At 39.2% G+C, this 16,904-nt stretch overlaps 1 protein-coding gene across 1 annotated transcript in view; it reads right to left on the bottom strand.

Annotated features, from left to right (window-relative positions):
* The window catches only part of Dgki (diacylglycerol kinase iota), a 499,206-nt gene that overhangs the window by 45,290 nt on the left and 437,012 nt on the right, over positions 1-16,904 (bottom strand). The window contains 1 exon segment of the mRNA XM_045160292.1: positions 11,607-11,632. Within this exon segment, the coding sequence (XP_045016227.1) occupies positions 11,607-11,632 (26 nt within the window).

Genomic DNA, 16,904 nt, shown 5'->3' on the forward strand with positions numbered 1-16,904 from the left:
CGCGGTGTGTGGTTAGCATTTGCAAAATCCTGGGCTTGATCTCCAGCAGAAGGAGAGAAGGGAGAGAGGGAAGGGCCTGCTCTACTGGTCCTACTATAACCTGGAAATCAATTTTAGAGTTCCAAAAATGTCTGAATCTCTGTGAGAATCTAATGGTGTTTGTTAGTTGCATTAAAACAAGATTGCAAGGCCAGACGCGTTCATATCATCAGTCAAATCAGAGCCCCATATTATAACGATGCACATTACTTCTTTGGAACACCGGCACTAAGCCTTGGAGCCATATGAAAGCGCAGCTAATGGGTTATATTTCTTTGATTTTGTGGCTCACATGATAAATGCATAAGGGCCAATGGAGAACATTCTCTTCCACACCTACAGCATGTTACTTTCCACCAGCTGTGTAAAATGTGTTGCAATGATGACAACAGGGCCCAACAAGGGCCTGGAAACACATCCTTTGACCACCCGCTACAACTCTATATTCTACACTAGTAATGTCTTCTCTAGTGATGAATTAGCATGTTTGGATCTAGGAAGTCAACACATTTTGTTTTCTATTGTTTCACCTTCTGAAGTGATACCAACTATCCCTTTAAAAATACAAAGGAACATTAATTTCTGGCATCACTATTATAAAATCCCATTAACTATTCTAATCAGCCAACAATAAGCTTATACAAACAGGAAAGATTTTTTTCATATTTATAAAGGGCTTAATCTGATTATACCGTACTAAATTTGTGAGCCCAAGTAATTTCAATACACAATAGCACCCCCTTCCCTTCTTAACATTTGAATGAAGCAATACATATTAAGATGCTTTACGTACTGAAAACTGATATAGTACTGTAAGAGATTAAAAAGAAATTCTGGTATTCTCTGAAGGCTCTTCCTCCCCAAAATGTGGATAGAATTTAATTTTGATTGGCTCAGCTTGTTTATTTTCCCATTTATAACATTTGGATGAGAAAACTAAAATCCTGAGGAAGTGAGAGAATGAGGAAGCTATGAGATAAGGCCCTGCTGAGCCTCTCAGAGGAAGGAGGTGCCACATAGCGTTGAGGATCTGCTGGCCCGGAGCTCGTCCCTGCTCTCACAGAGTAGATATGAGGCAGGATTGTGGCTCCAGCAAGCAATAACCCTTCATTCAGCCTCAGGCCAGCATTCCTCCTGAGCTCATTTGATGTATTTTAGCAGTGTCCTTCAGGACATTAAAAGGAACTCAGGTTGAAAAAGTGCACTCGTATTTCATTCAGAGTGAGCTGCCAGCAGACCTTATGGAGCCTGAAAGAGATGGACGATTATTGGCTTTGACCAAACTTCAAGACAGCATGGGAAACAGAGCTCAAAGTCAGAATTTCAATAAAAAGAATGTGATCTGGAGCTCCATAGGATTACAAGGTTACGGGTCACCTGGCCATCAGGAAGTATAGAAGGCACCTTATCAGTGTTTAGCATGAACTGACCACGATGTAAAGTGAATATGTTAATCAATAAAAACAGAGTTTGCTAAAGCGTGTCTTCCTGGAACCCAAGGAAAGCCAAAGAAATAACACAGCAAAGGCCATTTTCAGGGAGGAACCCGTGTCAGCAATTTCATAACATTATGATTTTAAAACAAATGAACGTTTCCTCAACTCTACTCAGGATGAAGCCTACGTAGCTACAACAGTAGACAGGTTAGGCAGGCAAACGTATAAACAGAAAACAAAAAGAGCTTCCAAGGCTGGGTGTGTGAGTGTGATGGCACGGGCCTGCAATCCTAGTACTTTAGGAGAGGTGACTGGAGGATCAGGAGTTCAAGATTGTTGGCAGCAAGTTGGCTACATAGCAAGTTAGAGGCCAACCCAGGCTACGTGAGATCCTATTTCAAAACACAAAGCACAAGTGTTTCCAGAGAACTGAAGCATACAGGTTAAACGAACATGTCTGTGGGGGACATTTTAGGAACTAATAGTAAACGTTCAATGCATTCTGATACTCTGTAACTTGCAGTCATAGCCAATGATTCAGGAAGATGCCGGTACCAGCAGCTCTTTGCAGGAGGAAGCCAGAGAAAGAAAAGAAGGAAGGAGGAAAGAGGGAAGGAAGGAAGGAAAGAACGAAGGAAGGCAGGCAGACAAGGAGAAAATTTCAGATAGAGCATACTGAGATTTTGAGGAATTTCTATTCTCATGAAAAATTGAGAAATGGAGTCATACTTATTCTTCTGTGCGAATGTCACTATAGTAACTGCCATTGTGTCAAATTAACCCCTTTGATATATATTCCAGATTCCAGATCATAGGCTTTGCATCAGTAGACATCTTATGTAAATGCAGCAGTCTTTAACAGGCAATAACACGTAATTCCTCATTTCTACCCTCAGAAATGAGGACAGAAAGTCAAGGGCAGGAACTCTACACTTACTTTTAAAAAAGTGTTTATGCATTTAAGAGGGCATGCCAGGGCCTCTATCCACTGCCAGTGAACTCCAGATGCATGTGCCACCTTGTGCATCTGGCTTACGTGGGTACTGGGGAACTGAACCTGGGTCTTTAGGCTTCACAGCCAAGCACCTAAACTGATAAGCCATCTCTCCAGCCCTACCCTTCCTTTATAAATACTGTTCTTGGCTCCTCCGTGGAAACATAAGCCAGATAAGCTGGATTTTTGGTAGATATATCACCTTGCTCAATGGCCTTTCATTCTTTTACTTCAAGAGGTTAGGTTTGTCCTTCAAAATTCATTTTTTTCCCTGTTACTTTCATATTTCTTTCAATAATTTCGATTACTTTTTATTAAGCTCAAAGTCAACCTAGCGCAATGCTGTAGGTAAGTCTTACTAAAGAGAATTCCCCTCCCACAAGCGCACTTACTTAACAACCTCCACAGATAGTTATCACCAAATAAAAGCACTCCAAAGAAACCACAAGGATCAAAAGGATGCTGTGATTACAGTCAATAATGAGCTTCAGTAGAGGGAAGAGGGAAGGAATAGTAGAGTCAGGACACACATAAAATAATCTCACCAGATCTTGGAAAGCCTGAAGAGTATTGTTTTGTTCCCTTGTTTTATTTTTAATCGACAGTGGATAATCTATTTTCTGGGGATTTATGAAAGAAAATTACCCAAGGGCAAATTTTCTGTCATTTTCATTGCTTTTCTTTCACAGTCTTTGGGGAGCACCCATTGAAACCACCATCAAAAGCCATGTTTTCAGCCCATTAGTAACTGAATCTCTTTGGAAAAGGACCAGGATTCACCTGTCTTCAACCACAGGGAACAGTATTAATGAGGCTGAAATGGGATTCAAGATGTGTACTGGAAGCTTCTGTTTGCCAACACCACATAGTGCAGCAAATTTAACAGTAAGACTTGAATAGAGGAAATAGATTCAGTGCCAGGACATAACATAGAATAGTGAGAGTCTCTATTCACTGGGCTTGTAGTAAAATAAGAGCAACACCTTTAAAGAGGAATACAGAAAAAAATATATGCAAATAAGTGAATAAGGAAGGAGAAACCATGGGCATTTAAACTGTCAGGAAAATTCATCATTGTGTGTCCTTGGGTACTTGGATGTGATTCTAAGACATAGGAATTAATGAGCACTAAACGGGAGTTTGAATGAAAGACAATGAAGGTGGAATGCAAAGGAATATGAGAGGTGATATAAACTCCATGGCTGAATGAATGCAATGACATTGGGATCCATGAAATAGCCTGTAAGCCAGGGAAGTAGGAATCATTCACTTGAGCTCCATGAGCTAAATTAGCATTAGCATCGACCTTATAAGGGAGCACTAAAGAGTTTTAATTTAATTAGAAAGCCAATAGGGGTTTAAATAGTAAGATGCTAGATAGGGGACAAAAAGTGATACCCTTACAACTTTGCATTAGATAACCCAAAGTCATTGCCATGTAAAAGACAGTCATGGCCAATACTGTAAACTTTTCCTAGTCATGCATGTAAAGGTCTGCAGATGTTTCCATCTGCATAACCAGCCAAGTTTACTCATCACATGCTACTAATAGCTTACAGAACAGGGGATAGCATCTAATTTTCAGTCTGTTCTACTCTTCTGTTCATAAAAGTGGTCTTAATGATTATGCCATTTCTTGAAGAAAAATCTTCCTTTCAATAATTTGAGGGTAATTTGCAGGAAATGAAATTCTTGCCTCCCTGACTGAAGTAAAAGGATCAAAAACATGGATTAGGAATATTTTGGTGTTTTTCTTCAATGACAAGGGTACTATTCCTTTATATGAAATAAAGACTTCATTTTTAAATATGTTACCCAATTCATGTCTTGAGGTCTCCATTTAACAAACAGAATCATGATTACTTGAGCTTAAGTATGAAATAATTCTACTGAGAGACAGTATAAAGGATTAATCCAGAACAGGGCTTGGATCAGATTACCTGAGTCCATATCCTTGTTCTAACCTTCACTAACTATGCGCATGACTTTGGACAAGACCCTCTGAGGACCATCTTATTTTCCTCATCTGTAAGATATGAATGATAGTAGTTCACATAAAGCACAACAGAAGTATATAACTCAATTGTTCTTACAAGTCTTTCAGAGATTAGGAAAGGAGAAAACATTTCCCAAATCATTTTACAAAACTGGGAATGCCATATACGCATGATAAAATGGAAAACTGATGAACGTGGGTGTCAATGTGTAAGCAAAGTATTAGCAAACCAAGTCTAGCATCATGTAAGAAAGAAACTATAATAAACATCTCAAGAATATGATCATGGCTTTCATTTGAAAAGCAATTTGTGACATACCACATATTAACAGATGGAAAAAAAATCAACATGTAATCATCTCAAAAGATGAAGGAAGACATACCAGTAAAATTTAATATATGATAAATTTAACAAGTTTGAAAGAGAGAAAAAGCCCATAATTGTAACATCCATAAGTAGCTACAACCAATCACAATGAGATCATCTATCAGCAAAGCTCCAACTTCATAGTGACTTGTGCACAGTATGCACTTTGGGATCAGTCACTGTGGTGACAAGACTTACTTCTTATTCAGTATTGCTCCCGAAATTTGAGCCAGTGCTCAAAAAGATCAGAAAAATACACAGAAATCATAATGATTGGGAATAATGAAATGGAATTCTCAGTATTTGTGGCACTGACTACATGAATTCTCTGTCTACAAAGACCCTTCAAATAAGATTTGTGAATTTAAAGGTTAACAGGAATCTTGATAGAGAAATAAGCTTTGTAAAATTTCAACACTTTGTAATATTCCATCAAAAAGATTTGGAGGGTCTGGAGAGGTGGCTTAAAATTTATGGCACTTGTCTGACAAGACAAAGGACACAGGTTCAATTCCCCAGGACCCATGTGAACCCAGATGCACAAAGTGGAACACAGATATGGGGTTCAATGCAGTGGGTGGAGGCCAATGCACCCATTCCCCCTCTCCCTCTCTCCACCCCATCTCCCTCTCCCTCTCCCTCTTTCTCTAAAATAACTAAACAATCAAAAATTTTTAAACTTTGAAACTTTAATTTAAAAACAATAAATAAAATGTCACTAATCATATAAAGTACTAGGAATATACTGAACAGAAAATGATCAGCCTACTCATGAAGAAAACTGTAAAATACTATTGATAGCAATTTAAATAAGGCAATGAAATATGAAGAGACACAGTTAGGAAGAAAAAGATTCATTACCATAAAATCAGTCATATTCACACTGATTTATAAACTCATGCCATGTCCATGAAAACTTTAGCACAAAATTGATAAGCTGAGTTTAAAATTTATGTGAAACAAAATAAGCCTAAATGTAACCAACATACTCCTAAAAAAATAATGAGAGCATGTCTTCTACCAGACATTAAGATTTATCCCAAAGCTAACAGCAAGGGAAGCTATGTGATACTTGTACAAGAATAGACATGTAGAACAATAAAAGAGAAAATAAAATCTACAAACAACCCAGACATAGGAAGACAGAACAGGTCTTATAAACCAGCAAAGGAAATAGACTGTAATAGGGTAGATATCCATGCACATTTTAATAAAAGCAAAAGCAAATTTCATCTTTACTTTTCACTGAACCACAAAATCAATTGTAAAAGACTAAATAATGAAGGCAACTAAACTATCATAAAAGACTAGGCAGTGTCTTTAAGACTTTGTTATAGAAAAAAATTCTTTACAATCATACCAAAAGCACATACTACAGAAAAAATGAGTAATTCAATTATTATAGATTTTTAAAAAAATCTGACCATCAGATGAAACCAAAAAGACCTTGAAAGCAACTAAACCAAAACCTGGAGAAAAATTTAAATATACACCGTCAAGAAAAATATTTTGTCTGGAATACACACAAAAAGTTTATGGAATGATTAAGAAATAGACAAGCCAAAGTTTGATCAGTGGGCAAAAGACAGAGGCATTCCACAGATGAGTAAACACAAATGGCGTGTAAATACTTGGAAAAGGTGCTTCATCTAATGTTTAAATATTGAACACAGGGCTGGAGAGATGACATAGTGGTTAAGTGCTTGCCTGTGAAGCCTAAGGAACCTGGTTCGAGGCTCGGTTCCCCACGACCCACGTTAGCCAGATGCACAAGGGGGCACACGCGTCTGGAGTTCGTTTGCAGTGGCTGGAAGCCCTGGCACAACCATTCTCTCTCTCTCTCTCCCTCTTTCTCTGTCTGTCACTCTCAAATAAATAAATAAAAGTTAAAAAATTAAAAAAAATATTGATCACAAATTAAAACCACAAGATTACATTTCATGTTTCCCACTCTCACCAGGCTGGGAAATGTTCTTTAATCCATTATTTTCAACCATTGACTATGTGGATCAATGGGAGCTCTTTTCCACTGAAATTGGCATGTGCATTAAAATGAGCCCTTGCATCAGAAAACACTGTCATATACAACCTAACAAAGCCATCATGAGGGATAACTCCTAGAGCAAGTCTTGCGTAAAGTCATCAGGAGGACTTATGAAGAACAATGTCCATAACAGTATTATTTGCAAAGGTGAAACTTTGTAGTCTGCATAAATATTCATCAGCAGTGGATTATGTACATGAGTTGTTATATATCCATACAGTATAATATTATGTAACACACACAAATTAGAGGTGAATGGGACACTTATCAATGCTGAATGACAATAAGAATTTGAACAACAGAAACAAATTGCATGGCAGTATTCAACCTGATTTGATTTAGAAAAGTTCAAAATGGGTAAAACTATATACATTTGTGTGTATAGTCACATAAATTCAGTATGTGTGTGTGTGTGTGTGTGTATATACACGTACACACACATACATATACATATGTGTATGTATATAGAGAGTTAATGTATATATGTATATACATATATGTATGTAGATATAATAAAACAATGAAAAAAATGAGGATATGACCAGTAAGAGGACAAGAAAACAGAAAATAATGTTTCTGAAAGAGAAGATAGCATGTCAGAAATGCAGACTTGCTCAAAGCTCCTAGGCTATCATAAATGTCTCATTTTTCCTAATCTAGGAAATGGTCATGCTGTCTCTTTGTAATTATTATGTAACAGGTGCACCTAAGTTTTTGCATATTTTATCAATATTATCTTTCTTAGTATATGAAAATGTTCATTTTTATTTATATTACAAAAAAAAGTCAGACCTGATGGAGTAGCCCTATCATAAAAGCTACTTAAGTGGCTGAGGCTGGAGGCTTGTATATTCAAGACTTCCCTGAGCAATGCAGTGAGACTGTCTCAAAATAAAATGTAAAAATAGGTCTGGGGTATATGCAAAGCCTGGATTCATTCCTAGTACCACATATTCACATCAAGGAGAGAAACAAGAGATAGACAGAAGAGAGTGAGAAGGAGAGGAGAAGGGAGAAGAGATGAATTAAGGATAGCTATTAGCAACATGTTTTCTTGCACAACCCTGAACTGTGGATTCTTCCTTGGACACTTGACATTTATTGTGTGTTTGTTACAATTTTTATTTCCAGATTGCCTGCTATGCCATCTTCATCTGCTGTGTTCTCCTCACGATAGAGAGGCTTCCACAGAACATAAGAGCCTGGCTTAGCAGAGGAGCCAGGAAGGAGGTGGAACAGAGAAAGACTGTGGCTGCTCAGATGTTTCTAGGGGAATCAAGTGAACTATTCACGCGCCCTTCAAAAGAGTCTATTAATGCATTTATTTTCTACATGAATAGACCCTTATTGGAGGCTGACCTTCCTGCCCATGTGGTGGCTCCAAGAAGAGCATTGTGAGAGGCCCCGTAAAGAAGTAGGCTAGGCGGACAGAAGGAGCAGGAGAGCTCAGAGCAGGAGGTGGCTCCAGGAGCAATTTAAATGATGAAGTGTGAGGCACTAAGTAGAGGGGAAACTCAGAGGGCAAGGCCATCAATCACTGCCAAGCTTATCTTCTGACAAGGAGTGGGACTCCAGCTTCCAGATGTAGCATTAAAACGTAATGTTCCCCCTGGGATTCAACATGGCAGACTTCCCTGAAGCTTCGGTTTCACTCAGCTAACTAATTATGAGAAAAGGTGACATTGGTATTTCACTTTTTCTACGGGGACAAATCATTCCCAGCAGGAGGGAGAAGTTGTTATTTTTTGTTCTGTTTTGTTTTGTCATTAAAAAGAAATTACTTACACAGCAGTAAATAAACTCTTGTTCAGGGGGAGAAACAGTGTTTTCATCATAATTCTGTTAATTTACCTTAATACTGACAATCAATTCTTTGGGCTCCTATCAATGTGATGGAAATTTTTTTGTTAAATGAAAGTTTGGGTGATGGAACTAGGCTTGAAAATTAACTCTACCGCTTACTAGATTAAGTGATTTTTGAACAAGCCATTTAAGCATGTTTGTTTCCAGCTATAAACTCATGGTGATGTGTCATCTGTGGAGGCACTCCCTAAAGATGGAATGTGAGAAGGCAGCTACAGCATGGCAGTGCAGTCCGGCTCAGTGGTTGTCTGCTTTTATTCTTAGGAATCCCCAAACCCTACCATATAAACAAACCAACCCCTATGTCACCTGTGGTTGGAACACCAGTTCTGCCTGAGCATGCATCTCTAATTCTTTCCTTGAACACTGCAGGCTGGATTATGAGTTAAGCATTTACTCTTTCTCAGTCTGATACACAAAAAGGTTTCCAATGAAAAGTTAATGTTTATTGCTACGTTGAAAGAGCCCCATTTCTCTGTAGTGACCCCATTGTTTAACTTTTCCTGGATTTTTGGTTGTTTTGTTTGCATTTTAAAAATATTTTTATTTATTTATTTGAGAGAGAGATACAGAAACAAGCAGAGAGAGAGAGAGACAGAGAGAGAGAGAGAGAGAGAGAGAGAGAGAGAGAGAGAGAATGGGTGCACCAGGGCCTCCAGCCACTGCAAACGAACTCCAGATGCATGCAGCACCTTGTGCATGTGGCTTACATGGGTCCTGGGGAGTCAAGCCTGGGTCCTTTGGCTTTGCAGGCAAACACCTTAACCACTAAGCCATCCCTCCAGCCCTTTGTTTTTTGACATGAGTCTTCACATTGTTCATGCTAACCCCAAACCTGCAACCCTCACATTTAAGCCTCTTGAACTGAGACTACAGTACTACCACACCAAGCCTGCATTCTTTTCCTTTTTAACTTTCCAAAATCCACTCTGGTCCAGGCTGACCTGGAACTCACTATGCAGTCTCAGGATGGCCTTGAACTCAGTGATCCTCCTATCCCTGCCTACCGAGTGCTGGGATTAGAGGCATGTCCCACCATGCCCAGCCCCACCCCATTTTTGAATGAGGTACATTCTTATGAATAGGAAGTTTAAAGCAACAAAGGGTCATTAAGGGCAAAATCAGTTCAAAATAAAAACCAAACACTTCCAGTTTATCATTTGGACATGGAAGCTGGAGGACCCATAAATATGCAATCAAAATCCTATTCATACCAGCCACAATCAGCAAAATAGCATGTCATAATGGCTTACCATTAGGTGGTTGATTACCTAATTCTGACTTAATGGGCCTGAAAATAATTTTCCTCACAATTCATAGAACATAATGCAACTTCATTCCAATATTGGGCCAGATTTCATGATGTAGCAGCAGGAGAGACTGGTGAAAATTCCCTCTCCATTTCTTTAATTGATTCATTTAATAAATATATTTTTAACGTCTGCTTTTCATTGGAAACTATATAAGAAAACTTATGGTGTCATAGAGGAAACAACCAGGAAGCATCAAAATGGTGTGTTAAGCCCTAAAGTAAAGGAAAATATTTGGTGCGATAAGTGGATCAGAAAGTGCTGACGGAAGATGAGGAAAAGTGAGCGACCCATCTGCATATGGCAACAAGAAGGAGTCATTTTCCACCGGAGAGAAACTGAGCGGATGAGAGCAGAACAAGAAACACACAGCGTTCGCGGAAGTCAGCCGTGGCATCGTAGAGCTGGAGGATGGGTTACAGACAGGAGGGCGGGAGAAGCTGGCACATGAATCAAGAAGCAATGAACGAAGATGAAGCTCCACCATTTAGGACTATGAGTCCACATAAAAATATCATGTTGGGGCTGGAGAGATGGCTTAGCGGTTTAGGAGCTTGCCTGCAAAGTCAAAGGACCCTGGTTTGACTCTCCAGGTCCCACATAAGCCAGATGCATAAGGGGGCGCGTGCATCTGGAATTCGTTTGTAGTGGCTAGAGAACCTGGCACACCCATCTTCTCTCCCCCCCCCTGCCTCTTTCTCTCAAATAAATAAATAAAATATTTTAAAAAAAAAATCATATTTGACAGCCAACTGCAAGTACTGGCCTGTCGAAAAGATTTCATCTCCAGTGGAAAAGTAACGGGCCATTGCTGTTGCCAGCTGGGTGTCGTGCAAAGTAAAGCCGAGGAAGGCAACTGATAACGCGGCCACTGGCAACAGGGTCATCACACATGTCCTAGGAAGTTACAAAGAGGCCCTCAGCTTAAGCTGCGCGTAGAGTTCGAAAATATAATTATATAACCCATTGTAGTCACCTAATGAGTAATTCTGGATGACTGACTGAATAAAGGAATAAAAGTTAGAGGAGATATAATTAGACATTTTGTCCTTTGAGTGAAACAGCTGTCTCTTAAAGTACAAATAATCCACCTCAACCATCTAACTCATATTTCTTACTCATTAGCTTCAGGTCAGACTTAGAGTACTCTGGAAGTGGGTGCAGTGAGACATGGGCCCACAGTGTCTGATCAGAGAGGGACTTAGGATATTTCCTAGAAACTCCCTGTTTTGACCATAAAAATCAGATCAGAGAAAAACACATGCTTAGCCCAAAGTCACGAAATGTTTCTGCTGTGGGGATAGAAACCAGACAGAAAACTCTAACCTTCACAATTATTTGTCAACCAAAATGGTTATGACAGGCTTAGAAATTATACCAGATATCAAATTCAGCTACTGTCAATCATCTTTTTTTGAAATGTGTGACATTTACCACTCAAAAAATAACCGTTGCCAGTGTCTTAGAGGCACGTTTTAAACAGTTCTTTGTTCAGACAGTGAAACCCAAGGTCCAGAGATCATGTTTGAATTTAGTATGAATAGAACAGATTCTTACCATGATCTTCTGAAGAGACTGGTGACCTTAAAAAGAAAAAAAAATAAACATAATAAATGTTGTATATATGATAATGATAACAATAATCACATATAATCATAGCAATAATCACAAGTAATTTCCTGCAAATTATATACCCAAAAGTTAGTTAAAGAGAAATTCGATACAGTAGTCAATGTAATTTGTAGTGGTTGTCAGTACATTCCAGCCAACAGCCCCTACATAGTCCCTGCATTGGTTCCATCTTAGACTAAATGCCACGTTATGCAGGCTTTCACAGGGAAGCAACAAGTTCAATTAAATATGAACTTATCTCAAAAAATGAGAATTCATAGGAATATGGTACTGAATGAAATCCAATGCCAAAAGGCTAGACTTCCAGAGCAAATGCCAAGAACATAGATATAAATTAGATTGTTGGTATGCACAAAGAGACACACTTGGACAGTGAAAAAAAAATGAGCCAGAAATAAAAGAAAGGGAACGCACATTTATTATTGTTCTGTTTCCACTGTTTGTGGAAGTTAATGAGCTTGCAGTTAATCTCTGTGCGTTGACCACTTAATGCCTCTAAAACTATGAGAATCAGGATGAGACAAGAGGCCACTGAGGCCTCACAAATTTCACAAGCTAGTAATGCTTACCTATCTTCTGTGAGTTCAACTCAGATCATGTTAGGCAGAAAACACATGGAGCATCTTGTCAGCCAGAAAATTCTTTTGTCCCTTCAACTGACTCCTAATTGAGATACTTTCACCAATAGGAACACTAACTTGAAGATGAATTTATCTCTAGCTTGAAAGATTACAGTTCTTAATATCAACATATTCTCTATTCTCTTTTGGGGAGAATGATAAACAATGCCACTGTCTCTGGGGTTCTTGGAAGTCTGAAGGGGATAAGAAAGAAATCACATATTTCGCCTACAAGTGCGGTAGCCTCTCTCCTGAATGATTGGCCTGCTACAGTGCATAGGCGGTAATGATAAACACCAGCTTTGGACAACATACCTATCTATTCTATTAGTACAATTAGGAGACATGACGAGCATTGAGGCAGAAATCATTCAACACTCTGTGGGCGAGGAAATTTTGTAGCTACCTTGGTAAGAACGATGCTTCCTCCTGCGTGTGCTGATGAGCAATATGATGTGTCAGTGTGTGAATTACCAGCAATGTATACATGCACAGCAGTAATGGAAAAGTTTGAACCTCCAATAGTAATAATTTTATTTGAAAATAGTCTGTTCAAGTAGAATTTTGTAAATGGAACAGAAGGCACTACGATTTGGTGGAAGGAAAGGGGCCAAGGAGCTGAGCCTTGGGAGTAGCGAGCAGGGTATTACCACATCAGCGAGTCAGCACTGCCCGCTCAAAATATGCCACTCGGCCTCCCCTATTGGAGCTGATTCATGTAGCCCTTAAAGTTTCCCAATTTTGTACAGTTCACACACTGCTCTTGCCTGTTTTGTCGCCCTTGGCAACAGAGAGCAACATCTTAGAATAAGCAGGACCTGTGTTAGGTATGTGGAGTGAATTCCAGGGCCACCACAGGGGTATTCAGAATCAGAAACATTTCAAGGCTTCCCAAAAAGTGATATGACCTTTAAATGACCTTCGGGATAACTTTGTGTGCTTGTGGGCCATCTATGAGAAAGAGGGCCTCAGGAATGACCACTCTCAGAGTCAAAGGACATTCAGAGTGCCCAACAATGCAGACACCCACAGCTTGCTTTACTGACTAGGGAAAATAACTAAATAAATAAAGCAAGAAAGGTGCTGAACAGAAGATGAAATGGGATAAGAAGGTGACTCTAAAAAGAAACCTGGATTTGAAATAAAATGAGCCAATTTCTTAAACTGCCTAAGTCATACAAAAGAGTCAGCAACAAGGAGACATCTTCCCCTCTGGTGTTTTCTGAGAAGCCAGCCAAAGCATGTTTGTAATTAAGTTTTCACAGACCTACAAGAACAAAGGAAAACCCATGCCAATGGTCACCTAAATGTCTCCAGTGCGGAGCCCACGAAGCAGGGTCTTTCCTGCCTCTCTGTAAAAGCAAAGCACTAATATTAACTCTGAGAAATGCCAGATGGCCCATTCAAATCCCACAGGAGTACATTGTGCAGTATGTCCAGGCAGTTGGGAAGAACTATCAATTTCAGAGTGTTTTGTAAGGATTAGTTATGTTGAGTTGCTGTGGCTGAATGTCTCTCGCATGCCCAGACTGGTGGAATTTTTAAGACATATGGAATATTTCAATCCTCACTCAGTATTTCACCTTTCACTGCAGAAAGTCACTAAATTATCCTACTGAGACACACACATCATCCATTATTGCTGGAAACGGGCATACAAAGTTTCACAGACTCAGCTCAGGAGAGGAGACATTTTACAATGAGAGGTAGAAGCGGTTAGCTTTAAAACAGGGGCCGAAGCTCCGGAGTTGATCATCTTCCCTGCTGGCCAGCCAAAGCGCACAGGGGAGCTGGCTCATACCCTTCCTCAGTGCCTCTGAGACACGTGACTTTATCCTAGGTCATTTAACTTGATCTTGGTTTAGCCTGTCTTCATAATGAAAACTACCATTTAAATAACTCTGCAGCACACAGTTCCCTTTATCATGATCTATGGGATTTATGGGCTTGCTATGGCTTATGTGAGTGGCAATTTATACACACACACACACACACACACACACACACACACTCACACACACACACATACACACACACACACACACACACACACACACATATTTAGAGAGAGAGAGAGAGGAGAGAAGAGAATGGGCATACCAGGGCCTTGTTACTATGAACCAACTCCAGATGTGTGCGCCCCCTTGTGGCACATGTGCAACATTGCATGTTTGTGTCACTGTGTGTGGCTACCTGAGACCAGGAGATCTGAACATGAGTTCTTAGGCTTCACAGGCAAGTGCCTCAACTACTAAGCCATCGCTTCAACCCCTGGTTGGCATTTTTAATATTCTTGTATTATTCTAATTCAGAAAAGTAAGGGGGCAAGCCAAAATAAAAATAAAAATTCAAGACCTGCATTTAGAATTCCTTATTCTATTTTTAAAAGTATTTATTTATTTAGTTATGATGTGGGGGAGAGAGAAAGAGAGAGAGACTGTATTAGCACACTAGAAGCTCCTGCTGCTGCAAACTCCAGATTCGTATGTCACTTTGTACATCTGCCTTTATGTGGGTACTGGGGAATCAAATCTGGCTGACAGACTTCAAAAGCAAAAACCTTTAACTGATAAACCATCTTCCCAGTCCCTTATTCCTGTTTTATGCCACCTAAATAATTATTTCAGGGCTAGAGAGATGGCTTGGTGGTTAAAATACTTGCCTGCTAAACCTAACAAGTCAGGTTTGATTCTCCAGATCCCTCGTACGCCAGATGCACAAGATGGTACATGCATCTGAAGCTTGTTTGCAATGGGTAGAGACCCTGGTGTGCCCATTCTCTCCCCCCTCTCTCTCTCATAAATAAAAATAATAACTATTATTTATTTTTGACTCTTTAATTCCTATTGATTCTATTTGTCATTAGAGGCTCTTTTAAGGATTAACCCCCACATCACATAATAGAAATAAAGAGAAAAATTCAGGAAAGTCATACTCTAGTGAAGAAGAGAAAGCATAAGCAAATAACTGTAACAGTGAAAAATATAATGATAAAAATGTATATAAAATAAAGAGCAACAGAGAGCAGACAGAGGTTAATTCCGTTTCCAGAGAGGGAAGAATTCAAAAAAGCAAAAACATCTGGTCTGGCTCTAAAGAATTAATAAGAACTTATTAGGTAAGTGAGACAGGAATTCTAGGTAGAAGCAATATATATGTGAGAATAACAGGTATAAGATTTCATAGTATGTTATCAAATATAAAATAACAGTCTTGCTAAAATATAAAGGGGTGGTAAAATCTAGTATTATGGAATAATAAGGGGCCTGGCTCATTTCATATGTAGTCTGTAAGGCCACCTTAAGTTGTTTGAAATTTACCTTCTAAATTCAGTGGACAATGTGTTTCAAAGTAACACATTCTGGTTTCTAAAACTGAGCAGGCTCTGGGGAATAAAAGACAGAAAGGCAAGAAAACAAAGTAAAATACTGAGACAAGTTAAGGGTACTGGGGGGAGGCAGATGGGCATTTGAGGAAAGAGTCTGTCACCAGAAAGGCTGAGTTCAGGAACTCGGCACTTAAATAAACGCCAGGTGGGCATGGAGGACTGTTGGTAATCCCATTGGGAGTAGTGGGTGGGGACAATATCCTCAGAACAAATTGACAAGGGAGACTAGCCAAATCTGTGAGCTCTAGGTTCAACTGAGACATCTTGTCTCTGTAAATAAAGTAGAGAGCAATGAAAGAAGACATCTGATGTCAACCCTCTGGCCTGTACATACATGCACACACATGTGCATCCACACACACATATGCACACACAGATCACATACATATACTAAAAAAGAAAAAAATAAAGAAGACATGTTAAGGACCATTATTATAGAGCTTCCATGTTAATAAAGAAGAGAAAAAAAATCCCCTGTTTTTCAATTCTCCTTGAACCTATTAGAAAGTAACTTAGAGAATGAAAACCACTATGGAAAATACCCTTTTTGTCCAAGCTAGATGTTTATAAACCTAAACCATCAAATATGAAAAAAAAAGGTATCAAGTATTGTACTACTCAGACCAAGCTTTATGGGAATGGAGTTACAATTTTAGTCAGTTTGAAGAGACACATGCTACACCATATACCACAAAACTTAGGGCCAAAAGGTCTTCAATGTAAGCTAGTCAGAAGTTGGATCAAACCTCAGAAGAGAGAGCTGATGGCAAAGAGACTGACCACATCCAAACCAGTCAGCTTTCCAGCAACTTGCCAACCCACTAACACAATTATCCACCCCAAACTGGAAGTTCCAGAAAAGCACACCCAGTGTGAGTATAATGAATAATAAAACAGAACCATCGTAGCATCTAGCCCAAGGTACAGTAAGAAACAAAACCAAATGTAGGTAAAGCATACTAAAAAAAGATGAGGCTATGAACCAGGTGAGAACTGTTCATCAATGTCCATGAAATTTAGAAATGGAAAAGTGAAAAGACCAGGAAGGAAACAGAACATCTGTGAAGCATAAAAATCAAATACAGTGATCAAGAAATACATACAGGCTGGGCTTGGTGGGGCATGCCTTTAATGTCAGCACTTGGGAAGCAGAGGTAGGAGGATCGCTGTGAGTTTGAGGCCATCCTGAGACTCCATGGTGAATACAAGATCAGC

This window comes from Jaculus jaculus, chromosome 10, assembly GCF_020740685.1.
Source record: "Jaculus jaculus isolate mJacJac1 chromosome 10, mJacJac1.mat.Y.cur, whole genome shotgun sequence".
Classification (NCBI taxonomy): domain Eukaryota; kingdom Metazoa; phylum Chordata; class Mammalia; order Rodentia; family Dipodidae; genus Jaculus; species Jaculus jaculus.